This window comes from Myiozetetes cayanensis, unplaced genomic scaffold (assembly GCF_022539395.1).
Source record: "Myiozetetes cayanensis isolate MyiCay16 unplaced genomic scaffold, myiCay2020 scf5-8, whole genome shotgun sequence".
Taxonomy (NCBI): domain Eukaryota; kingdom Metazoa; phylum Chordata; class Aves; order Passeriformes; family Tyrannidae; genus Myiozetetes; species Myiozetetes cayanensis.
The window spans coordinates 60,001,996-60,029,831 of NW_026087742.1; the positions used below are offsets into that span (position 1 = coordinate 60,001,996).

At 34.4% G+C, this 27,836-nt stretch overlaps 1 protein-coding gene across 9 annotated transcripts in view; it reads left to right on the forward strand.

Moving 5' to 3' along the window:
* The window catches only part of LRCH1 (leucine rich repeats and calponin homology domain containing 1), a 113,046-nt gene that overhangs the window by 64,447 nt on the left and 20,763 nt on the right, over positions 1 to 27,836 (forward strand). For 3 of the 9 annotated variants that reach the window (XR_007631120.1, XR_007631124.1, XM_050334056.1), the window contains 11 exons: positions 2,936 to 3,041; positions 4,220 to 4,332; positions 5,837 to 5,904; positions 6,973 to 7,059; positions 9,283 to 9,319; positions 10,008 to 10,121; positions 12,285 to 12,332; positions 13,560 to 13,632; positions 17,955 to 18,062; positions 22,722 to 22,831; positions 26,391 to 26,528. Coding sequence is in view for 4 of the 9 variants with exons in the window: in XM_050334056.1 (XP_050190013.1) it covers positions 2,936 to 3,041; positions 4,220 to 4,332; positions 5,837 to 5,904; positions 6,973 to 7,059; positions 9,283 to 9,319; positions 10,008 to 10,121; positions 12,285 to 12,332; positions 13,560 to 13,632; positions 17,955 to 18,062; positions 22,722 to 22,831; positions 26,391 to 26,528 (1,002 nt within the window). In the remaining 5 variants the exon portion in view is untranslated. The other 6 variants (XR_007631121.1, XM_050334057.1, XR_007631123.1 and 3 more) reach the window with 4 other exon arrangements.

The window sequence follows — 27,836 nt, forward strand, 5'->3', positions numbered from 1 at the left end:
GATGAGATCTTTAATACCTTTGTAGCACATGAGAATTGTGCAAGAAATATTAGCATGTTGCAAATACAGATTCACATACATTGCCAGTTACAGTCAGAAAGCTACATACCAAATGAAAAATAAACATTGAATGATCAGTCATAAAATGATCAGTAAAACACATCTGGGGGTTTTCATGAATACAAATTACCATTTAGTCTGAAGGGCAGTGGCTATTGAGTTCCCAGTCTTTTACAGGAAATACTACAATGTCATTTTGCATGTGTGTAACTTAAAAACAGTAACTTAAATTAATCAGTTGTTTGACTACTAATGTATTTTTTAGGAAGCTTGTAAATTGACTTTGGCTGAATACACCTAGGAGGGAATACTAGTTATATATGTCTGTCTGATTTGGTAGAGTCATTTCAGCATCCATTTTCAAAGCTATAATCATCTTGGGCATTTCAGGTGAAAGATATCTTGTAGTGTTGCTGTCAAATTGATCACAGCAACTTGAAGTCATTGTCTGCTTTAAGGTAGTGTACTCCTCTACTTCATCTTTTAGGAAGAGTGTAGCATTTTGATTCCTTTTCAACCTTACTTTGACCTTATTTTTTTCTTTTGTTGAAATTCATTAGAAGGAGAGGGTCCTTGCTAAGATCCAGATGGTGTCCGTGCTTTATTTCCCATATAAGTGATGCATTAGTACCCACAGGAATTGTATGAACATTCTGTCAAAGTGCATCTTCTGAATTCTGTGTTAGACTAATGTTAGGTATTTTTTGATTCTCATATGTCTATTGTCTTCTGTTGCTAGCTGAATAAAAAATAAAACTGTGAACAAAGGAAGTGAGATACAGTTTTTCACGTGTGAAGGAGCAATACTTTTGTATTATTGCAGGCTGCTTTGGATAGTTTCTGCTTCAGAGTATACTGGCAGGAAACACCTGGAAAATCATTTGCAGAATTCTGTAGGTCTTGAAAGTGAGACGTAGCCTGCTAAAGGAATAATTTTTTGTTTCCAAACTGAATGACCCATGGCTTTTTTTATACCAACACTCAAAAATATTTTTCTTGAAGTGTGTATTACTCTGCTGACAAAAAAAATTTACATGTTTTAGTATTCAGAACTTCTAATAGTGTGTATAGGAACATTTTACTGTACTATTTTCAAATGATAGTTGAAAAATTAACAAAACATGACTTTCATCTAGAATAACTAAATTTAATGCTTAAATGTCACAGAAGATGCAGGCTGAAAGGCAGAGAAGGAACTTCACTGTAACATTAGTTGTCTGAATGAATTTATGCCGTGCATGTCTTTTTTTTTTTTTTCAAGCTGTTGGATTGTCATTGCTTCAGATCTAAAAGAACAGTGACTTTTGAGCTTAGAATACTTGGAGCATGGTTTGTTTCTTTTCTGTGTGAGATACTAAATTGTTTGATTTTAAAATATAATTATTTTTAAATTTAGAATTTATTTTGAAAATGCCTTATGAAGTCTCTGAACATACTTCTGAAACATTTTTCCCTTAAAGAAGAAGAATACAGCCAGTGAATTCATAGAGTTAATAATGTGCAGCTTATAAGGAAGAACATTCATGGTTGTCCATGTTTACAAAATGTTTTAATTCCAAGGTATTCTGGGGAAATAGGAATAAGCACATGTATCTTTGCAGTTTTTAGGAACAAGGTAGATTTGCTCCATCCTTTATCACAAACCTTAGATTCAGGATTTAAACAAATATTTTCTACCTGGTATGTAAACATATAAAGGTAGCAAGAATGGCATATTTCTACTAGAAGCTAGCAACTATGGAATTAAATAACTCACTGTAACTCACTGTATGTAACACTCTCCCATTCCATTGGAGGTTTTTGTTAAAATGGTCTGAGCTGATAACATCGGGAATATTATTTCCTTAAAATGTATATTCTTAAGGGATATGGAACAAACTGCTATATATGTATTATAACAGTTATAATTACAGAATGCATGTATGGATTATTTATGTGCAAAGTAACAAGTTACAGAAATAGAGCGTTTAAAGAATGAGTAACACCTGTGGGTTTTTGGGAAACACATTTGCAAAGCTCTGAGACAGTTGTTAGTGCTGGGTTCTCTCTCTTGGGAGAATTAAGAATAAAAATTTGACCTCTTCTGCAAACTGTGATTTTGCTCTAGTTCACCTCAGGAGAGAATATGAGCAGGTCCCATTAGAGCCAGGTCACTGCTGGCCCTGCAGAGCAGCAGAGCTTTGATGGCCTGGAACAGAAGTGAAGCCTAGTGTATCAGTGCTGCTTTGTGCAGGCACAAGTAAGTGTCTGTAAAGTCATGGACAGGATAGTCTTGTAGATAGAAGTAATGTGTTTTAATGTACCAACTAATACAGCTGAAAAAAAATGGATGAGCTTTTAAGCCAAACCAAGCTATTGTACTTGAAAGTCTATGCCTTTTTTTTTTTTTCCCCAGCTCTATCAATTAATATAATTAAAAATATTGCCTCGTCTGCAAAGTTCATCTTGCTCACTTTAAGGCATTCAGTTAACAAACTGCATGGTAAAGCAGGAAAGAAAGGTCTTGGAGGGAAAGAAAACAAAGACTGTGATAAGAGACTCAGTGTTTCTACAGACTTTGGTGGCTGCAAGGAGCCCCTATTTTCAGCTGGCCCAGGAAAGCACAGAGAGCAGCACAGTGCAGGAGTGTCACTGCAAGGAGAGGACTGGTGCAATGAGGGAGATAGGAAAAGAGGACAGATTAATTGTTCTGCTTGGCAAACCTGTGAGGATGTATTCAGCATGACTACAACTTCCTACAACAGGATTTGGTCATGTGCTTTGGTATCCTTTCCCATGTTAATTAGCAACTCTTTAGTGAGCACTCTTCTCAGGATGTACATTTTTATCAGTCTAGGTTTGGTTTGGAACTAGTGTTTCTCTTATTTTTTCCTAGCCATCTGATGAAGATAATGTCAGCTTTAATGTTCCAATGTCAGACATCATGGAAGAAGATCATATTATAAAGGAAGATTCAGGTCACCGTGCTAACTCAAGAAAAGGTTGGAACGTAAAAACCATGGCAGTTAAATACAGGGTTGTTGATTTCATGCCTACCTACCTACCCAGAAGGCTTTGAGCTTGCATATGCAGTTGTGTAAAACAGGGAAAGTGTACTACTTAAAAAATTTTAAAAATCTGAGTCCTTACATTAATTTTCCATAACAATTCCAATGAAGTTGTTACACTATCTCTCAAGAGTTAATAAGATCTGGTTTTGACTTGAGGGAAAAAAGTGAAAGTTGTTTTAAACCATGCTTCCCAACCAGTAATATCAATTTGCAATAATTTAACAAATGTACAATATCAGAGTCCATTCCTACAGTTGGACTTAGTGCATATATAAGGCTTTATTAGTCAGTCAGCTTTGCCTCTGGAAACAGGTAAAGCTCTTCAGATTTTGCGAGATGGTGTAATTTTAGCTACATTTTTTTAAGTAACTGATATTTTTCCAAATTATACTACCTACCAAACAATGTTTCTCTAAGTTCTGCACATACAAATGATAAACGCAGGAGGAAGTCAGCAAGTTGCATATGGAAACCACATAAATAGGAGGTCAACCTTTCCACAGTGTTACACACTAGGTTAAATGAACTTCGGTTGAGATATTTGTAGGAATTTAGGAGCATGCAAGGAGAGACAGTAAAAGTATTATATCCTACACTGTTTATTAGCAAACTGGAGAGGGTAAGTTGTAGGATCGTATCCCTGGAAATAGTATATGTAGGCAAGAGATTGGCATAGGCTCTGAATAATTTTGATAAGCATTTGACTCTTCATTACAGCATGATAACGCTGAAATTATATTCAACTGCAAGTCCCTGTCTGAGACATCTGAATGTCTTAAAAGACTCAGCAACTGTCTAGCTGTGTTCTTGTACCAGTATTGGCAAGACAGACTTGGTGTAGTTAAAAGCTGACTCTAAATGCCTGTTGTGGTGCTTTTGATAGACAACTGTATATGCCCAGGGTATTAATGTATTACAACTTTGAAATGAAGTGGCATCGCTCTTTACAATGCAAAGGTCTTACTTAACCTGATAGAAGTTTTTAATATGCTTTGAATTTAAACTTTGGTTTTGAGCTCTGTAATTTAATACAGTTAAATTATGTTGAGTAATGAACGTTGAGCTGAACCAGAAATCATTCTTCTTTCTTTTTTTATTGCTGTTACTAGTGGAATTCCATCAAGGATCTTCTCACCTGATTGTCAATGATAAGTCAAGAGAAACAGTAAACCAGTTCGATGAATCGGATACACTTACTTCTGAATTTATGAGTTACATGAAGGCAAGTTTGTGACAATTTTCACTACTTTCATAATTGCAGAGCAGACAGGAATGATGAACTGCATATATTTTAATGAGTAAGAGAGTGCAATTGATATTCATTGCTGTAAAAAGATACAGAAGGCAAAAATAAGCAGGTAGGTTTAAAATTATTACAATTAATTTAGGATATCAATTTACCCGTAACTCTTTCTAGTGTATGTAAGAGTTATTCTCTAACTATATTTAAGGCCTTAGGAAAAAAAGGCAAGTATGTTTCTTGTAACTTGCTTTATGTTTTGAATTGAGCAATTTTTGTATTTGTTATATTGCTAAAATGCAAGACAACTTTGTGCTAAATGTGGTTGCTAAAGTTTTGAAGTAGTGTTATGGTAGTAAAATACATTTTTTAAAATGTTTTAAATATTATAGTAAAAATTGAGAGATCTATCAAGACAAATTGTATCAAATCACCTTCTAGAATAAGTGCTGCATTTTTCTTATCTTATGATGTGTACCCTTCTTATGGGAAAAATCACATTCTTCATTCCTGTAAGGTGAAGAAAAATGAAAAAGAATGGCTTTATTCATTCTAGTAGGGATTGACACTGGGAAATGAGCCATCATTGGAGAATGTTAGAGAAGCTGGTACACTCCTCAGTGTCCCATATGGCAGAGTTGGATAGCATTTATTGGTACAGGGTGATGCAACTATGTGCCAAACATGACACAAGAGAGGATAAGCCTCTCTTTTCTGCTGTTGATTCTCTACAAGTACAAATGTACATTCATTCAGAGAACTTCTGTCTTTATTGGCAGCTGAACAAGTTGAGTATTCCTGCTTGTCTGAGTTGAAAGGGACAGTTGCAAAGCACCAAGTGGAAGCTTAAAAGAGAGTGTCAGGTTTTCAAATAAGTGAAGCTTCATAGTTATAGGTGTAGAAGCTCTGATTTATGCCTACATTGAATCCAAAATAACTGTCTGACTGATACGAAGTCTTACATGCAATTTTTGTTCTGATTTGTTCTTCTTTAAAAAAATGTTTCATGACTGTCAAAATTGTCAATTACAAATTCTGTTAATAAGTATGGGTGAAGTACGTGCTTGCCACTGTTTGCATAGTTGGAATTTCCTTGCTCTGTAAAGAAATCTGGCTGCAGTAGGAGGGAAAGTAGGAGGAGAGTTAGGGTCCTGCTTAATTGAAGCATTGTTTCTATGTACCAGAAAACCACAAACAGAGTCTGGGACATAGAATGAAGAATTCTTACACAGCTTGACTTTCTTTTTCCTATTAAAGGAGGGTAAGGGCTGTTAACCTCAATAAAATCTGAAGAGTGAATAGAAGATCTTGTAATCAGTATCTTAAAAGGGGGTACAGTAAAGAGTGGAGCAGAAGCGTTGAACTGCTTCAGCTAACCAACCTAAACTGTTACATAAATTAGGTCAGTGCAGAGTCTGAAAGCAAAATTTATCTGCCTACTTAATTGCAAAGTTCAGTTCTCATTATCACTTTTGTCTGCTCACAGAGCAGAGCAGCAGAGTGTGATGAATTATTAAGAATAGAAGAGGACACACAATGGCAAACAGATGAAATGTGAGTATTTTTTATGTATCTATAAATAATTAGCTGTGTCATTTAATTAGTTTGACTAGAACTGGTATTTCCTTGTCAGGTAATAATTTTGTAGACTTGGAGGCATGACAAATGCATAGCCTTTCACTTTGTGTGTTTTACATATTATTAATGAATAGCGTGGATGTTGTATTACAACTAATTAATTTGTACGCACCGATAATGCTGTAGTGTTTTTTGCCTATGTAGAATGCAAGCTTTTTTATCAGGTATTTTGATATTTAGGTTATTAAAGGTATTGGTAACAAAAGATTTTATCAGAATTTGTAAGATTTAAATTTAATGCACATTTAAAAAATCGGTTTAATTGGAAAACATCCCTCCATTTTTTTTCTTCTTTTGTCATAATTTTAACCATGGAGCAATCATTTACTCATAGATATTAATTCAAGAGTAGAACAAGTGAGTGTGAGTTGCTGGGGTGAATACATAAGAAAAGGGAATTTAACGTAACAGTGTTCTGTGAAGTTGTCACTTATCAGAACAGTGTAGTCCTATATGATGCAAAAACTAAAACTGAAGGAAGGAAAGAAGTAGTAACTTTCCAAAAGAGCCTTACTGGCAGAACTAATAGGAAATAATACTTCTAAACCCCAAAAAGAATTACCAGTGTTGAAAAGCAAAAGAAAGCAAGCTGGCCTTTAAAAAAAGTCATTGTATTTATGTTAATACTATTCACGTTAATACATGCGATGAAAGCAGTTAAGATTCAAATATCGGTAAATAAATTTTCAATTTTAGAAGACATTCTACTTAATTGAATGCTAAAAGTTTCAGTTCATCAAATTTGTTTGTTTATATATGTGTTAGGTTCAAGGAATTTGTTAAGGACAAAGTGTAGGAGAACTTTTTCAGAAGAGGCTCTTTCCATAAATTCAGCACATACTGGTGTGTAGAGAGGCTGTTTTTCCCTCTCTTTAGTGCTTGCATGCCAGTTGGGAGATGCAGCTCACAAACTGAAGTCCAGACTACCCTTGATAATTACTGTTATACATTTTCTTTGAATGCTTTTTTTTTTTTCTGTTATAGACTAAATTTATCGGAAGAACAAACTATTGATATAGCAATGATAGAACAACTAAGAGAAGCAGTAGATTTATTACAAGATTCCGACAGGTATGCTTACAATAGCTGATGTGTTAATATTTTAAAATTTTGTGAATTACTTTAGAGTACTCTCTTAACTGACAATTGATTAAATTCTCTGGAGTTTTGAAGCGCTTTGTTAGCATACCACTGTATACAGGATTGTTAAGAAGAACACTTGCATTCTCTTTCTGAGTATCTAGACAAGATTTCCAGTAAAATAAGCAGGATTTCAGGTTTAAGAGAAACCTAAAATTAGAGATGAGGACACCCCCTAACCGTTCATCTCATGTACACTACTGTGATATTCTGGAGTTTTGTCCAGGATTTTCACAGTCTTTTGGAGAGAGTATAAATTTTCCTCTTACTCAAGGTTGTTGTATTTTGTTGGAATGAGAAGGTCTTCTGACCCATGTTTATCGCAATTCAGTGGAGCACATAGAGGAGGTATCTGAATTAGTGGTGGAGTTTCTTTAGTCTTCTGAAATCCAAAGGAGAAAGAGGAGAGGCTGAGAAATCTGTTTAGACTTCCCCTGATGATAGAAGGCAAGATTTTATAATTTAAGTGTCTGTTTTAAGAGGCTGAAGTCAAGGTGGAATGACTCTGGGTTTGTGGCTAAGCAAAGGAGTAAGTATTTAAAAGAAAACAAATACTTGCCCTACTGGAAAAGTCTGACAATAGTGGTGTAAGTAATTCTGTCCAGATGCTTGCTATTGCTTTTCTTTGTGTAATCACCTTCAGAAATTAAGTTCATTTTAATTCTTATTACTGTGAGGTAGCTGGTTTACAGCTTCATTTCTCGGAAGACTAGAAACCTCTTTGTCACTTCCAGTCTTAAGTACACTTGGTTCTCTTTCCTCCCTTGACCAGTTCACCACAACTATTTGCTTTTGTGACTACACTGTTCTTTACTTTAAATGCCTATTTTGTTACTGATTTTCACCTAGCAGACCTTCATGCTTTTCGGACAGAAATTTGCTCCTCTGAGTATTTCTAGAGACGCAGTTAGCTGACTTTATTTTGCATCATGTGAAGAGTACTTGAATTCTTGAATCACATAATAAATACTTGAATCAGAAGTATTTTTGCTTAATAAAATGTTTTACAACTTAGGACGTCCCTTTTTTTCCTATAGCTTCCTAGTACCATTGCTTCTGAGTATCCTGTGAGACTTATTACTTTGTGGGAAGAGTATTGTAGTTAAAAAAGGAAAAAGTTTGTTTGAGGAAAAAGCAACAGTGAAAACATTTCAGTTGTTAGCCTTATAAATTTTGTCATTTTGATTTTTGTTTCCAGATGTTGCTCCAGTATTTCCTACATATTTAGGATTTTTTAAAAAATTAAAAGTCAATAAAATACAGAAATCCTGCATGCACATGCAGGTGTACTTTCATTTGTAAGACTACAGTAAATTTGAAATAAGACTTTTAAAAATGGCTAATCATGTAATATTTTTACTAATGGATATGATTATTACACTTCTAAAATGCTTATCCTGTCACTGTTGTTTTAGTGTTTTGCAGAGTTTCAAATCTGCATACCCTACGTGCACATAAGCAGCATTTCATTTCTGGGAAGGAAAAAGATTTCTGATTCAATCTTCTTTTTCAATATATTTTCAGATCTTTGCTTCATATTCTATATTCTCTTTCCTTTATTTACTGCTTTCTTTCATTTTCTCATGCTCTGGAAGAGCAAATTAAATGTGAATATCTAACCAGGTCTGTGGCTTCCATTTGGACAATGGGTGCTAGAGGTCAGATACAGAGCTATACATTCTTCTAGATAATGGCATGGTTGTTGGTAGTAAACAGGTCCTGTTTTGATACAAGGCATTGCTCAGGGTGATATTTGCAGATGAGAGCATTAAAGTGGTTTTGCTGAACCAAAGCATCAGGAGACACTTCCAGAAGTTCTTAGGAGATAACACTGAACAGGTTAAAACCATGACTGTAAAAGTATTTCACATATCCATTTGTTTGAAATGAAGTGCTAAACAGAATGGTTGCAAAAGCTATACCCCAGTGCAATGTTCTTATTTCAAACCTTGCAGATTTAGCATAGATATTTCAGAGAGCAGTGGTACGAATCTGTATCCCATGGAACCAGCAACAGATTTAGAATTTCTGGAATCTACAGTAAAGTGTGTTTATTTACCTCCTCTAGAAAAAAAAGAATGCATTTGTTAGATTTTTGTTAGAAGTTGCTACATAATGAATTACCTATTTCCATTTGTTTATCTTTATACATAGTGGTCAAATACAGATGGAGATGTCTTCCCTCGGTCAGGTACGTTAATGAGTGTATTATTACAAAATGCTTCTTGGGGGAAAGACAGGAAATGAACCAACCATTTCATCAATTAATAATCTACCAAGTAGGGAAGGGAAAAAGCTAGTAGGCTGGAGGACAGAACTAATTTTTCTTTAACATATTTATAGAATTGTTTGGATTTTTTTTTAATCTGTATACGTAATATTTTTCCATGTTTATCAGTTACTTTTTCATTGTAGTTTCCCTGCCCCTGTGTGTAACTGTCATGTATGCCAGTTCAGTTATGCATCCTCATCTACTATCTGACCCCCACATCTCCCTCTTCTAGTCTAGGAAAACAGTGCATTCATTAAGGATAACCACAAAATATTTTGTGAAATAACAATTGGTGTTTTTCCAGAGTACTGTCCTGTAGTTACAGAGACTATCTGAAGTATATTTTTAGAGTTTTACAGTGTGATATATGCAGCTTGTTATTTTTTCAGTGTACTGACTGGTGGACCGGTATTCTTTATGAAGTAGTTTTAGATTTACATTATCTATCTGTTATCACGGAACTGTAATTATGTAGTATCTGCTTACTTCTTTGTTTGCTTTTCATCACAGTTATTTGTAAGAAATAATTTAAGGTAATGTTATGCAAAAAAAAAAAAAAAGGTCTATTTCCAGTGGTACATGGTCTGAAGAGTTACTTATCTTACAGAGAGAAAGTGCTGAAGAGGAACTAGAATTTCAGAGGAGGAGGGAGTTTATAATGGAGAGAATAAAGCCTGAAGCGAGAACTTGTGAAAACAGTGAAAAATGGTCATTGAATCAGGTATGGAGGTGTTTAGATGCAATAAATGTGGAAACATCTGGCATGGATCTTTGCATTCTGTCAATTTGTGTGTGGGGATAATGGGTTTAGACCCATTTAGGGAGTTGGTTTGGCTTTGTTGGTGTGGTTTTTTGTTTTGTTTTGTGTGGGGTTTTTTTGGGGTGCGTGTTTTTTGTTTTGGTTTTTTTTTTGGGGTGGGGGGGAGTTGTGTGTGGGTTTTTTTGTGTTTTGTTGTTTTTTTTTTTCCTTAGCATGAATCTCACCGTTTGACAGCAAGTGGAAAGTTGACTAAGACCCATCTCTTAGGAAGGAACCGATATAATACAATTAATAAAAGTATTTTTACCCAATATAAAGTATAGTAGTTGCAGTGGTTGCATTTCCTTGGAAGAAAATGTCACCTCAAAGTTGTATCTTCAAGAAAATTAAATACCCAATTCCTCTCCTACCCACACCCCAAATATACTTGTAGTTACATAAGCTTCCAACTTCTTATTAACAACAGTATTTTTGTTATTATTTTTATTTTTATTGGTTTTTATTTGTTATTGCAAGCAGACTGTTTATAGGTTGAGATGATAAAGTTTCAAAAATATTTTAAGATTTCTGTATATTGTAATGATCCAGAAATAAAGAACTGCAAAAAGCCCTAATTTAAATGTTCGAGGCATATGATATTACTTCAGAACTTGCTGTATAGGGATTTTTGTGACTACTCTTGTAAGGAGATTGTGAGAGCAAAACTACGGAACATGCTGTTTAAGTTGGTAGCACGTTAATGTGATCTGTCGTATGGAGACATAGATTTTTTTGGTTTATGTTGATGCCTTTCAAATATTCTTATGTGCCATCATCATTTCTACCAGATATTCCTATGATAACCTTATGACTTTGTTAATATGAATTTTGTCTTTGCTTTTTCTTTAAAACGTCAAAAAAATTGAGTTGGTTGATCTCCTTTGTTGTATCGTTGTACATTGGGTTTACCACACTTTATTTGGAACAGTTCTTACTCCTTGTTGAGATGAACAGATAAGGCTAATTCAGTGTCGAAGTATGTGTGGTCTCTATTTTAGTGAACTGTTTAACAAGGATGCACCACTGAAGAAAAATCTTTCTAAACACCTGTGGGTGAAAGTACTAGGCACATTCTGTGAAATGGAAACACTTCCTGTAAGAGCAAGTTTTTAATCATGCTGCGTTCTTTGCAGTACAGTGAGCACTTGTGTTGCTGCTTATGTTACTAAACGAATTCAATTCAGCATAAATTCAAAATTCTAACTAGCACAGAAGTGCTCAAGCATGCAAGTCCCCAGGTAGAGCTGGTTAGGATCAGATGAGTAAGATTTCTTTCTGTTTATTCTAGGTAATACAGTGGTTGAGATAATGTTATGAAAGATGTCTAAAGCTGAAGAATTTTTTTTTTAAACTTGAAAAGTGGCAAGAAAGGTCATGAAGCAAAATGGGTGTGTAATCTCTCTTCCCATCTTGCTAGCTTCTGGGAAGCTCTGTGATTGTTGGGACCTAGTGTTCCAAGTGCTCTCTTTCGTCTTATCATTTTTATCTATTAAAAAAAGTTTTGTCTTAAAGAAACTGTTTTGAATTATAATTTACTTATGCCAGCTGTGTTTCTGCTAAGTTATGACTGATGCTGAATCAGTGATTTTATTTCAAATTTATTAATGTGATGTACATATTTCCAATGTGACTTAGACAGAAGTGGTAACCAAAGGTATGTTACATTGGAGTTATAAAATTTATTGCTTATGGAGTACTTCTCTCTTCAAATCTGGATTAAAAATCTATATTTGCATAATAAACCTTGGTGGTAGTTTAATTAAAAAAATATGTGAAACAAAATTGTGTGCTGCCTTTTACTGAACAAACATTAAAATCTTACAAACGCAGTTATAATCCCTTAGTATTGAAGATTAAAAGTTAATGACAAATCTGTGGGAATAATTTCCACGTTTTTTTAAAGTGTTGTTCGGCTAGCAATAGCAATAATATTTATTATTCATGCAAAGTAATGGTTTCAGCTAAAAAAAGAATTAGATATTAATCTATATCTGACTATCATGAGTAAAATGCCCCATTTTATTGTATCACTAATATAGTTTCTGAAATAGTTTTTTCTTTTCTTTTTTCTTTCCAAACATGCAGAATGATCTGATTGTTTGGAATACAAGTGGGCAGACCTCTCACAATGAGGTAAGATGCTGGTGCCATTTCTTTGTCTCTCATATATTTTATATGAGTGGTTCATATACTAAATGAAATGTAACTGAGTATCACAGAACGTATGACTGAGCTCATCAGAAACGGATATGGGGCTTGTTTGGCCTGTGGTTCATTCTTTTGGTCTTAAGGATTTACTAGCATATAAAAATACACTTTCTGCTAAGCTTATTTCTGAGCTTATGTAGTTTAGTATTAAACTTTTTTTTTATATATATATTTTCTCTATTCTGACACATTTTCTTTTTTTAATTTTTTTGGTGTTTAATTCTTCCTTGATTGACAAGACTTTCTGTTAATTTCAATGCAATTTCTTTTTGCAGAGTTGTCATGTCCTTTATTAGGTTTCAGAGGGGAGTATGATTTTATTGAATCTATTGCTCACACAGTGCTAATCTCATCAGAAGACTGAGAAACGGAAACTGTAGGGAGCTCCTTACAGAGATTTTTTTCTCTTCATATTTTTTATGCAGAAATAGGGCTTTTCCTTCTACGCTGCATTGTGCATGAGTATCCTACAAATTCATGAGCACCCAGGCACCTTCCACCAGTCTTGGTGATGGGACTTACATAATTCCCAGCTGCCAGAGGAATCATTTTTTTAAATGGGATTCCTATTATGAATTTTGGTCATAGGATTTTTTCTGTGTTACCATTAGTGGTATGATGATTATACTTCACTTTCTCCTGTATGTTGCTACTCCATTCTTCCTGCTGTAAGTCTTAACCTAGTTTAGGGTCAAGGGTGATCCTGCTCTGAGGTGTATGCTTAATTTCTCCTTTTCTGCTTTTTGTGCAGAAATTCAGTGTTGCATGGAAAATACCATGCACAATGGTAACTAATTCTGTGAAAGCAGCAAACATATCTAGGGAAAAAACGTGTCTTTGCTTTCTTTTTCTAAGTGTACTCTGCCACAGAATGTATGTTTCATGGAACCAATGATGACATGGGAGAAAACTGGGAAGTAATTGAGCTTATTTATAACTAGGGGGAATATCTTGCTGTCTTTTGTCAGAAACTCATCTTTTCCAGCAGAGAAGTAGGGCACAATAAAAAAGGGAGATTATCAGACGTTTGAGGCTATAATGTGATCAGATTATGGTGGAGTTGTAGCATACAGAAACTTTTGCATTTTACATAGGCAGATATGCTGAGATATTCTGGATGTTACTCTTACTTTATGTTCTTGAATTACACAGAATAAGGATAAAAGTCCAGCAATGTCTCCTACTACAAACACCACAATCCCTTTTGGCCTGAAGCCACGATCAGGTAATGTGGGAAAGACAATTAATCAACTTGTGTGTACTGTTTTGGGTTTTTTTATATCTGTGTTTTTATTAGGTGTCTATTTTTTTCCCTTAAGAAGGCAGCAATGTAACATTTACTGTACAATAGTCAGAAGATCAGAACATTTTAAAGTTTTATAGGTGTGAGTCAAGATTAAATTTGTAAGAAGTATATATTTGGCATATTATATATGGATCAATTTTCATCCCTTACTAATAAATTAGATTTTTTAATAAACTTATATGTATGTACATTTAAAAAAATATGTGTTTGTATATAATGATACATATTTTATATGTATATACATATTTATCATCTGTGCTACATACTAATTGAAATAAAAGTTTTTCCTGATTGGTATGTAGTGACACAGTTGAGATTTTGTTGAATAATATATCTGAATAATTGTTTGGAAGACACTTATACATTGCTCTGAAATTGTTCCCTTCATTGACTCTTTCAGTATTTATGCTTATGTAAAGATCAAGCATTATGGGAAGATCAGATCTTTACTTCATCCAGCAGCTGAGTTTAGTGAATTTGCAATACACTAAATCTGAATAACCACCAATCTTTGTAACAAGCAGCAGTTTATTTAAAAACAACCAAAAAGTAAACAACAAAAAACCCCCAAACATACAGATGCATTCCAGAGCTTGGATAACAACTTCCTTTGAAAACATGATTAACTCAGTCTCTGTTCTGAGGTAGTCAATATTGTTAAGTCATCTCACATCTCCTCTAAAGAGTAACTTTAGGTTTTTCAGTATGTTTCAGCATCCTAAGACTGTAGTTCTGGTTTCTCACGTTCCCCACAAATGCTCTTAAGCAACTGCTCTTAAACCACTACAAGCCTGTAGTTTCCATAACAAAATACCATGGCAACAATGGCAGCAATTTAGCTTTTTGAATGTTTATGAAATTGTACCCATAGATTTGGTGGATTTTTTGTGTTTTGGCAGGGATTTTTTTGAAAGGAAAGGTACCAAGTACCAAGGAAAATGGTACCGAACCAACCTCTTTTATGACGGAAGATACTTTTGAGTTTCTCATGTAGTTATGACACACAGTTTGACAGATCTGTTCAGTTGCATTTCCTAGATTGTTGGAATGTTAAACTATGGCTCAGTTTTGTTCCTGATGATTTAGAGATTATGTTATTTCTATATATATCTAAATTATAAAAATATAAAAATGGTGAGCAAAAGGGTCTTTTCAGGATTTGTTGAAAATTAAACATTAATTGCAAACTGCATAGTCCAGTGGCAACATTGCAATAACACTGTTAGGAGAAGACGTGTGAAAGTAAACGCCATGTTGCTGCTTTCATGGGATGTGGCCAGTGAAATCTGCTGCAGGGACTGGAAGCAGCTTTGTGGGAGAATATGCAAGACCGTGATTTCTTGTTCAAGTGTTAGTTTAATGTGCGCTTCCACATCTTGGTTATATCAGTGTGTCAAGATTTCCTGTACTTAAGGACTGCAATAGGTCAGGGCAAAATAGCCTATTGACTCTTTCTAAGAGAATTTTTAGAAATACTTGGTTGTTATGGTTGCAGTCCTTTGCAACAAAGCTTTCAAGTCACATGATGCAAGACTAGGTGTGCACAGCTCCCAAAGTTCTTCCCCCGATATAATGCAGCTGTGTATAGCCTCATTGAAAACCAAAGTCAATTGGTTACAACCAGCTTATTTTCTGCACTCTGCTAATTCAAATTCATACATTTGAATAGTTTTGAATATGCCGATACTGTAGTATGCACTACACTGTAGTCTTTGGTCACAGTATGGGTTGCAGTAAACTTGATAATCTGAAATTATTTTCTTTTCCGTGTCAGACGCAACAGTCGCCTGATCACATACAGTTTCAGTCACATTAAGTTTACAGCATGGTAAAATAGAGGAACTTGGCAGCAGTAAAACTTGAGCTCCAACTTTAGATAAAAATACAGTATATTAGCTATGTAGTACTGTGTAACAAAATGAAACATTGCAAAGGCATAGTAAAGCTGCATATTGTTTCCTGTTCTACTCCCATCATAGCATTGCTCTAAAAATAAAATTAAAAATTGTTTTGCTAATACATTAAAAAAAATACACAGATAAAAGTAGTACATGACAGAAAATACTGACATGGTTTTCCTTTTAAAGCTGATTAGCTTGCCAGGTCTATAGTTTCTTTATTGTGTTTCCTTTAAAATTTTGTGCAAGTTTTGTGAGTTTGAACCATCCTATCACTGTCGGAATTTGCACTTCTTAATTATATACTGCTTTATTGCCCTAGACCTGAACTAGTGTAGTGGTCCAGCATTTCTGTAATCTAGGAAAGTTGTTCAGCTTAGTTTGTAGTTTATTTTAATAGCCTTTTTCATTTAGGTTCTTCATGGCCTTAGGAGAAGCGTTAAAACTCATTGGAAATGTAAGCTCTAATGAAGTTAAATAGTTTTAATGAGTCTTAACTACTTAACTTCATTAGAACTTACATTTGAATTAGTTGCTTCTATAAATCTTTAAAAACCAAGTGCAAGATTAAAAGAACATTGAAGTGTTCTAACTAAAATGCGTATATCATGCTCCATGAAAAAAACAGTGGCAAATTTTCAATGAAAATATATGCAGCCATATTTTTTCAGAAATTTGAGAGTTTATTTTCACTGTGTTTATTTTCATCTATTTTAAATGAATGTTGCTTTCTATTTGACTTTCCCCCTCCTCCTCATTTCATAATGATTTATGTCTCTTGGAAAGGTGAAAGTAAACTGTTCTATGTCTGGTAAAGATTCCAGTTTTTTTGAAGTACACACACAAATGGAAGTGCATCCAGAGGATAAACCACAGTGGCTTAAACTTCTGTGTTAGTACACACTGATACGTGTTCAGGACTGAAGGTCCTTTTATTTTTCATTTTAAAACTAGGCAAAACATTGGGAAAATTCATATCTGATGGCTGACAGAAAGAACCCAAAGTCCCCAAAGAAAATGTTTTGAAAGGTAATGAATGTATTTAGATTTCTTGACAGATTCTTTTCAAGGATCAGATGTTAACATAGAACGTAAAAGAGAGAGGATTTTTTTAATTTTTCAGATTATTTCCCCCTGTATTTTAAATACTTTCATAGAGTATGGACTTTGCAAATTCACATTAATTTTGGAAACCTTAAAAAATACTATCGAAAAGAAACAATAATTACCAGTTTTCTTAGAACCATATTTTGCTCTTGGGAAGTGCTTTTGTTCCTTGAAAAGGAACCATCAAAATAGCTAATAAATTTGAAATCTCCCTCCTTTATTCATTAATTGATTAAAATGTTCAGAATGGTTGAAATTGAGAGTTGCGAAGGTCTTGCCACAGTATCTTTAATATACCAGACCTTCAAGTCTGAACAGCTACTAATAGATCTTGCAATCAAGAATATTTTTTGCTTCTGTGCCATTTTTAGGTCACAGTTTTTCTTATTTTCTACTGAGCAAAGTGACTGCAACACAAACAAATTTGTACTGTCAGAGGCTGAAACAAGCACTGACAAAACTCAAAGTCACAAAGCAGTTTGTGTTCTGAAGTGACAAGTTGTTCCCCTGCAACTGTTTATGTAGCATGCTCTTACTCGTGAGTCTAGTGTCTTCAGCTTTGGGAGCTTGTAGAGGATTTGAAGCACAATGTTAGTATCTATGGTGGACATGCTTGTATTTCAAGTTTGTTGAAACATATAGTAATCATTAAAACTTGACAGTGTTTTCCCCTCATTTGAGTGCTAGCTACTGTTTTTCTAATGTCTGGATATTTATTCCTTCCATTTGTTTTCTTCTCTAACTGCATTATCTGTGTACTTTAGAAAATAGTGAGAGTTCTGATTGCCAGCATAATTGAAGACTGTTTGTCATATGCCATAAGTCTATATTCTGTTACCAGTGCTGACTTTACTCAGAGCAGTAAATTCTGATTCAGAGTCAAGGCTTTTGTCAGGCAATTATGTAAAATCTATGGGTACTCTTTCTTAAAACTTTTTCGTAAACGAGTTGTGTGAAGTGCTGTGGTTACAATGATCTTGCTAAGCTTAACAGGCTTAACTGCGCATATAATGTATGATTTGCAAATACTAACATTTAACTCTTCGTTCTTTTTATCCTGCACCATCTTTCATTCTTTCCTCAAAATTTTATGCATTTTGTATTAATCACCTTTGAATTACATCTTTGTCATTACCATACAATCCTAATGCCATATATGAAATGCTACTGCCCACTTTTATCTCCCCTCTGGTCCTTATACCCAACATGGTTGGACTGGTTATCACTCCCCTCCAGCAGACCCATCCCTCAGTTTTCCTCCTATCTCCTTCAACACACTTACACAGGCACAAACATGGGACAACTTTAGCTACAGTATCCCATCTGAAGGAGACAGTGACAATGGTAGGTGTTCCATATATAATTTACTTAATTTTGTGTTTTCAGAAACATGAATATATGGCAAATGCCCCTTGTGGCTAAGAATGAAAGACCGTACTCTTCAGGGGATATCTATAAGACTAAACACCTCAAAGGATGAATGCTAATTTACTGTAGAATATGTACTGTTGAAAGTAAATGAGTGAAGAGTGTCCCTGTTTTCAAGTCTGGCAAAACAACTTTTCACATACACTCCCAAGAACTATTTTCAGTGTAGGTTTATTTGCTTGTATTACTTTCAAGAGTTTATAAAAGCTGCACTCAAACAACAGTAATTTTGTTACCCTTCTTTTGCATATTTTTATAGATACTATTAAAATATCCTACTCCCATCTGCATTTATTGATGCAGGTGCATAACTAACTTAATTAGAAGAAAAATCTCTGAAGAAACAAAGCTGAAAAAATTAGCTAAGCAATAAAAGTGATTTCTGTCCAAAAGAAACTGTTAATACGCTGTCAAACTTCTGCTCATAGTGAAAGTCAGGTACATTAGACGACTTCTGTTACTGCTGCTTTTGGTTGTTTTTTGTTTTCTTTTTTTTTTTTCCCAGGGTCTTATTGCCATAGTACATAAAGTCATGGCACTAGTATGCAAACTAGGCCATGTTTGGGCTATCAGGATCTTACACTGCATCAATAGTTAAATGTCAGATGAAAGAAATAGAACCTAGAACCTAGAAATAGAACCTTTGCAAATATTCAGTAGGCAGATGTTTTCGTTTGGGTTAGTGTTGTTTTTTTTTTTTTTTAAAGTAGGACTGTTTTTTCCAGGTGCTCTAAATTAGAAGGGCATTTAGAAGGTAATGAAACTGTTGAAAGTTTCAGATGGAAACCAAAAGACCACAAATATGAATGATAAATGTCAATATTTAGTTTACTGTTGAGGAAACTTTCCTGTCTGACTATTCAGATGCCACTCTAGAAGTCACACTTGTACCACCCCAGACTTTAAGTGCTTTAAGGACTGAAGCCCCTTCACTGCAGGCATTTTGTTCTTAGTTCAGTTCATTAGTTGACAGTATTTGTCATTTGCCACAGTGTTCTTAATTATAAAACCATAAAAGACAGCATGTGTAAGGAATCAACTCCATAAAGGAAATAAGTGTGGAATAGAAGAACTGATACTGCGAACTTGAAAAACTGAATTTAATATGGTAATATGACACTAACTTGACATTTTGCTGATGAATATTCTAACAGAGAAACCTAGAGGTGGTTCTGTTAATGCAGCACTTCATCTGTGTTAATCTACATTTTTTACTGGTTTACTCTTCTAAATGAAAGGAGTAACGCAGTTACAGACTAGTGCTTGTGCATTTGGAACAGATCGATACCTCCTGCCATTCACATCTTGAGCCAAATGCAAATATTAGTGTTTATTACCTTGGGAAGTTACAACAGAAAATGGCTTTTATAACTACATATGTTTTTAATTGGGGTTATTGCCTTTCTGCTATTTAGAGTGAATAAATCAATCAAAGAGAAATATAACTATAAACTTTTGACCTGACTTCATCTTCATTGACCTGTCATTAGTCCAACCTTCTCTTTGTCACTTAGTTTTAGAGTCAGGTTAAATCATCTTATGGTTTACCTGAAGGATAATGTTGTCAGACTTAAGTACTCACGACACTAAATTCCTTTATATGCAATTGATAGTGCACCTGGGTGCATTGGAACTGAGTACAGAAATGAAAATTTTCACCAGGAAGTTTGTCCTTGACTGTTCTATGTTGAATATGTATTGTATTATTAACTATTAACATGTCTAACTTGTTGAAACTTGTGCAAAATACTTAAAAACAAAATTATTGGAAGAAGCATTACAGAATAACATGGGTTGACCATGGATTCAAAAAGCAGAAACTCACTCTTCGAAAGAGTAAAAAGTAGACATTCAGGCATGTGTGTGTGTGAGGTATGGGCTCCCCTTGCTGGAAAATGTGTGTAATGCTGCAAAGCAAGCAACACTCAGGACTGCCAAAACTTCCTGTATTAGAACATTTTTCTTTAATTCAGTGTATAACTGAACCCTTTATAGCTAATGCTTTTTAGTGTGGGGTTTTTTTAAGTTTTGTTTTTTAATCAGTTAAGCTTATTTAATTGAGAAACTTCTAACTGTAGCTTCTCACTGCCTGGGATTAGTCTGCTTTTTTCCTTGTGATGGAATGTATGTCTCATTCAAGAATGGACATGACAAAAATAATGCCGATAGTTTTTGGTAACGAATGTTTGTAGTCTGAAATTGGAAGGAAGTAGATCTACTGGAATGTTCTAGTAGAACATTAATACTGACTTTGCAAAGGCCTAAGCAAGGTTAGCTGTGGCCAAACTGAATGAAGACCATAATAATATTCTGATTCTATGAAAATTGAACTTAATTCTGAACTAATGCTTTTGTAGAGAATAATTTGAAATGTTGCTACTGATAATAAAGCTACAGTGGCTTTTAAATACATTTAAACATATTACTACTCTTCAAGCATGATTTTATCTAGATGTGTTTCATCCATGAGAGCCAGGAAAGCTCAATTATTAGAGTTTTACAGTGAACTAGAAAATCTTAGAAATTGCAACTACAGTTTTTAATACATGTGATAGGAGATTTTTATTTCACCCATTCAAAATTTAGGAGCAGTCTCCAATAAATTACTATGGAGTTGCTAATGCAGAAACTTCAATACAGTACAATCCTGGAGTTTGATAGAAGTCTGCACTTGTAATAGTTTCTGCACTTGGAAAACTTGGGATTTGGGTTTTTTTGTTGTTGTTGTAGCCATACTAAACTGGATGCTTTATTAAATAACATTTTATATATTTTTCACCATATGTAAGTCTTTTAACAGCCTTTGTATGTTTGGGTATGTGCAGTCAGTTATGTGTAGCCTGTCTACAAAATGTTAGTAAGCACAGATCTGTTGATGCACTGTACTTTGGATATAGAATTCAATTCCAAGTGTGCAGTTTGCCTTCTGTACAGACAAAGATTAAATGTCAGTACAAGTGTGGACCTCTTGCATCTTAAAGCATGGCTCTGCTACTCTGTGAAGTGTGAGAAGTCAGCATAATGAAAGTTTTTATTTATGATGTGTGCACCTGTGTGTGGATCCTTCTGAATGGTGACACTGATGAAGATATGTAGTCCACCTGGAGAAGGGAACTGAGCTACAGAACTGTCTGTAGTTCTTAGTCCTGCACTTTTCTACAGGACACGCTCCTACTCTGCCAGTGGGATTTCTGGTGACATCAAAAAGAATAGAGTTTACTAAGATAAAACTGTAATATTTAGGTGTTTTATTCAAAAGGAGTTTAGTTTAACAAATAACCTTTAATATAGCATTCTAAAAATTACTGATTTAACAGATGTAGAAAGTTTCAATTGCCAGAGAGAAGTTAAAACTGTGACTGTGATTGCACCCATGTGTACTTTTCCTACATTTAAGAGTAATTAATCTTTTCTCACTCCTCTAGTAGTTGCTATTAGCAGTTCTTACACTTCCCATTGATGTGCCTTTTAGGAAACAAAAGTCTCCTCTCTTCTGTCCCGTTACTTATCGACCTAGAAATTGTCCTAGAAATTCAATAATGGCATTAAATTAACAAAATTGAGGCTGTGCAGTAGCTATATATAAAACCAGAGGTTTTTAGGCTTTGTGCTTTCCGCATCATTAAGTGATACTTAGCATTTCATGTTGCATTCAGGAGAGAGACATGAAAATAATGATACAAAACAGTTCTTTCTTTTGAGCAGTATAATTTTCTGTAATAATCTAGTTGACCTATAATTTGAATAGCAAACATGGGACAGTTGCATTTTCTGAAACAAAATGGCAAAGTGGCAAACGGGTGACAGTTGCATTTTGACCATGCATCTTGTTCTTCCAAACCACTCAAAACAGTCATTGACCACAAAAATGGAAGTCTAGAGGTGCATATGTATGGAAATGTCATGTAATTATTTCAAGGAACTGCATGTGGGCAAAGTGATAAAGTCGACAGGATTGGTGGGAAGCAGTACTGCAAAGAGTTCGTGCAGTGCTACATTTGCAATACAGCGTTCTAATGTAGGCAGAGTTACTGAATGGCTAAGTCTGCCTACATTAATGTTTGTTTGCTGGGTGGTGGGTTTTTTGTTGGGTTTTGTTTGTTTGTTGGTTTGGTTTGGTTTTTTTTTAGCATAATCTTATCTAGTAAGCATTTTGTTCTCTGTAGGAGGCTCATCTCAGCTTGTTACACAATTCAGCATCTTGTAGGAGAACGTTCTACTTCAAAGAATAAGAGATGTTTCTTGCCATGTTAAGATAGAGAGTTTTGTACAGATCAGACTCTCTAAGGGGTGATGCTGGTGCTTAAATCATCTTGACAAAATTTGCCCACTGAGATTAGGATTTGATTCAGAAATTATCCACTCCATTGGTGGTACAGGAAGCTGTCCAGAGCAATATCAAAAAAATATCATTCATGATTGTAATCCAAGATCAGATTTTCCTGTCCTTCTGAGGACAAAGAAATTTTCTAACAGTTTTTGCTGGAGGTAGTACCTAAGGATTTGCTTCATTTAGAAATAAATAAATCATAGTGTTCGTTCTTAAACTAAAATCTCTCTTTTTAAAAACCACAGTATTCTTAAGACCACAAAGAAATTTGGAATCAATAGACCCACAGTTTACAATTCGAAGGAAAATGGAGCAGATGAGAGAAGAGAGAGAGCTTGTGGAACAGCTACGTGAGGTATGTGAGTATTGGTAGAATTAGTTTATGCTGATGGAATGTCTTTTTGAAGTTTTCCTTTTGGAAAGTTGCCGAAGTAGGAGAATGTAAGAAAGGTTAAATGAGGCAATATTACTTCTGCAAATTACACTGGTGAGACCATTCCTGGAGTGCTTTATCACAATCAGATGTCTGTACTTCAGGACAGGTTTTGTAAAAATGGGAAAATTATAATGAGAGTTACCTGAATGACATACAGTTAATCAGCATGCCTTACACTTGGAATTAACCATTTATTTAATCAGAAAGGATGAAGTGATCACTTAAGAGAGAGATCTAGAAACTATTTCCAAACAGCTGGAGAAATCTTGAGTTTTACAAGTAAAAGACATGAAATTTATTAGTTAAAGCTGAAAACAGATAGCTAATGCTTACAACAGCTTTCTTATAAATTAAATGAATATTCCATTAATTGAAGATCTGAATACAGAAGGTGGTTCCTGATACATTATCTTGTATATAGAAGCTAGAACTTGATGCAAAAATTGCTGCATGTGGTTGCAGAGAGTCTGTGTGTCACCTATTTATGCGTAAAAAAAAAAGATGACAACCTTTGCCACAAGGAATGTCGTGACCCTGAACCTGTCAAGGTTTCCAGTTATGTCACATCAGCAACAGAATAGATGGTATAATTGCAGTCTTAAATGCAGTGCAAATCCTGAAAGTATGGGTGATTTTGACATCACAACTGGATTACAAGATTATTTGTTCTTATCTTATTAGCTTCATGGAATTGCTAATTGCAAAATTATGAACTTATTTTAAATAATGTGTCTGTCTATGATTTAATTTTAAAGCAAGAGGGTTCATTTTTTTCTCTTTACCAAATACTGTTTAAAAGGCAGGATTTTAATGTAGAACTATGCAGACTTTTGTATTTTCATTGTCTTACCTCAGACCCTCACTTGTTTTAAGTATGAATTAATCTTAAATTTGTCTTGCTTATTTTTTCTAACAAAAAAGATCTTGTTGAAGATTTAATGTAGTTGATGTAATGTAGAATATTACTAATTCTAAACTTGAATGATGCCAGAAGGACAAGGTGCAGGAATTAGATGAGACAGACTTACTGGTGATGGAGAAGAAAATGAAAGTAGCAGTAATAAACTGCAGTAGGATGTAGTTATTTTGAGCCTAGTCTATTCAGCACCATCAGTGCAGCTTTTTACATTTATTTTAAGCATTACCATAAGTATGTAGCAAGTCCCCAAGTAATTGTTCCTAAAAATAATCATAAGTAATGTCCTCAATGTTCCTGCCTTGTTTATTAGTGAAAAGTAGAACAAGGTTATTCACCATACAGGCATGATTATGGACATGTAATAAGGACCTCTCTACACAGTATTCATATTAGATAATACCAATAATATTGGTTTAATGTGTTATTGACCTTCAGCTCCATGCACTGTCCTTCTTTGCCCTTACTCTGAAACATTGTGTATGGAATAGAAGTTCTTTTTTTTCTTGTGAGAAGTTTGATCACAAGTCAAGGAGAACATATAAGTTAGTAAGTATATACTTTATTCAGTAAATATACCCATTAGTATATTTTGCTTTTGAATTGTTTCATGGTAAGTTAGCATTTAGAGAGATTACACAGAACTTGCAGCCTTAACCAAGTTGTGCACTAAACAAGAAGGAACAACTAGTACCTTACTCAGGCTCCTTATTTAGGAATCTAAATGCACATTTACCTTTAGCTCAACCACTTCACCCAAGACACATATTGTGAGAACATTGGTGTTTCTTTCATACATTCCTCCCTTTTCTGTAGAATGGGTGTGTTTTTGCAGAAATTGTTCCATCTCAGAAAATACTTTGCTTCAGAGACACGCTTAGTTTTCTTCCATGTGATTTTGTTCATTTGGTCTATGGTCACTTCAGACAGTTGTCATCTCAAGAGTGATGTACAACTGAGCAGTACAGTCTAGCAAGAAATGCTGGTTGATTTTTTTCACTCAAAAGGTAAACAGTCAGTAGTTTTGGCATGCTAAGTAGGACAAATTGTCTGATGTTGTAGTGTGGATGATTTTTGAAAAAGAGAGCAGTTCTTGCGTGGTGACAAAACTAAAAGAAATTGCTTTGAGTCTTCAATTTTATTTAAATCTAGTCTTAAACCCTGACCTCCAGCATGAAATGGCATTGAACTGGAATTGTAGATGCACTGTGCTCATAAAAAAGTGGAGCCTGTCTATGCTGAATAGTCTCACAACAGATAAATCAGTGTTTTAAGGAAGAAGTTTTTAGTTCATTAATTTATATAAATCTGTTTGTAACAGGACTTTGTAAAAGTCTCAAAGTGTATTCTTTTATGAACTTATATACCCAAGATGTTTTCTGATTTATGAATTAAACCAAGGTGAAAACAAAACATTAGACTGATGAGTGAATCATGCTCAGGGGAGGTTATTTCATGGTGAGGCCACCCAAACAAAGGATGTGTAAGGGAGAACCAAAGAGCTGGATTTCTTTAACTTGGATTTCTAGCTTTAGAGTGCTGAGAATATCACGACTGTCCCAAAGGCCAGTAAAAGAGAAAATAAAGCCTGGCTTTTCAAAGACAAACAGTGAAACAATGAGAGACAGTGGTACAAATTGCAGAAAAAGAAATTTCAAGTAGCTATAAGGAGAAAATTCTTTGCCATAATGGCAGTAAAACACTGAAGAAAGTTGCTTGGAAATTCTGGGGGCTCTCCATCCTTACAAATATCCAAAACTTAACTAACCAAGGCTACGGTGTCACTACAAATTTGTTAGACCAGGGAACCTTCAAAAATCCCTTCCAGACTACTTTCTCCTTTGATTCTAAAAAGAATTATCTATTCATAGATACTCATATTCAACCAGTACAGGTTGAGGTAATGTGTTAATAGAGAGTAATGATATTAAGGAGGTTAAACTAGGAGTAAGAAATAGCTATTTAAAGATAATGGAAGTAATTACCTCTAAGTATAGAGTTAGAATATTTTCAAGATTGGAACACAATTCAGGAAACTCATCATATATAACAATCTTAATTATTTTTTTTAAATTCTCAAATATTTTCAAAAATATTTCATTTGCCAATATCAAATTATTTTCAATGAGACTTCCATTTTACTTAACAGATATCCAAAGATTCTTTTGTCTCTGAATGTTTTGCCTTGCCTTACCTGTTTTTCTGATCACTCTTATGCTTCCTAAGTAATTTTTAGACTACTGGAGAAAGGTGGGTTTTTACTCTCTGCTTGTACAGTCATTAGCACAATGTTGTTCTGGTTCAATGTGCTGGTGATAAAGAAATTCAAGACTGATAAATAGAAGACTTGGGTGAATGGTAAAAGGAAGGAGGCACATGTAATGCAGTCACATGGCTAATTGCATGCAGATGTGGTTTTAAATATTTTCTATACAGGAATTGTGTTTCTTGGTAAATCAAAACTCCAAATGTGTCTACAGCACAGGAGATGAGGATATATACTCCCTTTTTTCCCCTTCAACCCTTTCTATGTCAAAGTGTGCATGCCTTCTTTATTTGCAGAACATAGAAACAAGACTAAAGATTTGTTTACCTGAAGACCTGGGGTCAGCTCTGATGGACGGTGTAGTTCTCTGCCACTTAGTAAATCATGTTCGCCCTCGGTCTGTAGGAAGTATTCATGTACCTTCACCAGCCGTAGTAAGTTGCATGTTTCTTGCTGCATTGAAATGTTTTATCAATTACTGTTTTATTGCTAAATGGTATTTGGTTACGTAAACCAGACTGCTGTTCAATGAATGTTCTTTGCTGTTAGGGGCAACATTTACACTGTTGCAAATTCAAATGTTCGTTAATTTTTATGTGTTATATATACAGATATAAAATGTGTGTGTATGCGTATCTAAAAGTGAGTAAATTTATCCTGCCTTTCTCTGATCTAGAAACCAGGTCAGATATTTTCATAATGGTCTTTTTGTTCAGAACAGTATGAAATCTGTGATTATCAGTTTTTATTCTAAACCTCACAAATTTTAAGAAGAAAATTAGCCCTTGTTTGTTGATTGAAAAAATATGAGGTTAACTTCAGCAGTGTCTGGCTTAGCAGATGCCATGTTACTAAAACACTTAAAGCACATATTAGCATATTAATCCTGTTGAGTTAAATGTAGAGATGATTCTTTTTACTTGCAGACAGAACCATATAAAAACTTGCACTGTAGTGATTTAATATTGGCTTACCCAAACCTAAGGACCTGAATATTTCAGGACATAAAATCCATGTAATCACTGTGTGCACTTCTTGAAACTTAGTTTCTGTAGTGCTTTCTCTGCTTATGCCTTTTTCTTGGACAGATCTTTTTTCCAGGTTTTTGATAACAGTCTGGTTCTGAAGAGGTTTTATGTATTTTCAGACTGTCTGCCTTTTTTCTTTTTAATGTTCACATTAGTAAAATTTTGCCAGATACTTTGATTCTGAGAATACCATGTGGATTTTAGAGGCAGTCTGTAAGAACTTCCAAGAAGACAGATTTAAGGAAAAGATATTTTCTCAGATGGGCTAGTGGAGTTTTGTTTGCTGTTGCTTGATTTAAAATAATTTCTGTCTTTCGTAAAAATATGACATTGCCAAAATATGCAAACTCAAATTTCTGGAGCAAAAATTTTAGTTCTCTTGCCAATTTTTTAATACAAATATCTTGTGGTGTTTTCTGTAACAAAAAGCACTTATTTAAAATTTGTTTTTATTTTCTTTCAACTTTATATTGATTATGTTCTTTTGCTTGAAACAGCCTTCAAATTACTTTAGCCTAGAAAATTTGTTCTTTCAAGTCCTTGCTACTAGGAGGATATTCAGGAACTACCATTGTTTCACACCTTGCATTGAAAAAGTAAAATAGCAACGAGTTTGCATTTGTTTTTTCTTTAGTCACATGATATTTCTGTAAGTATTTGGTGAATAGTCCTGAGTAAGACAAATTATGGGAATGTTGGAAATTCTACAGTAAT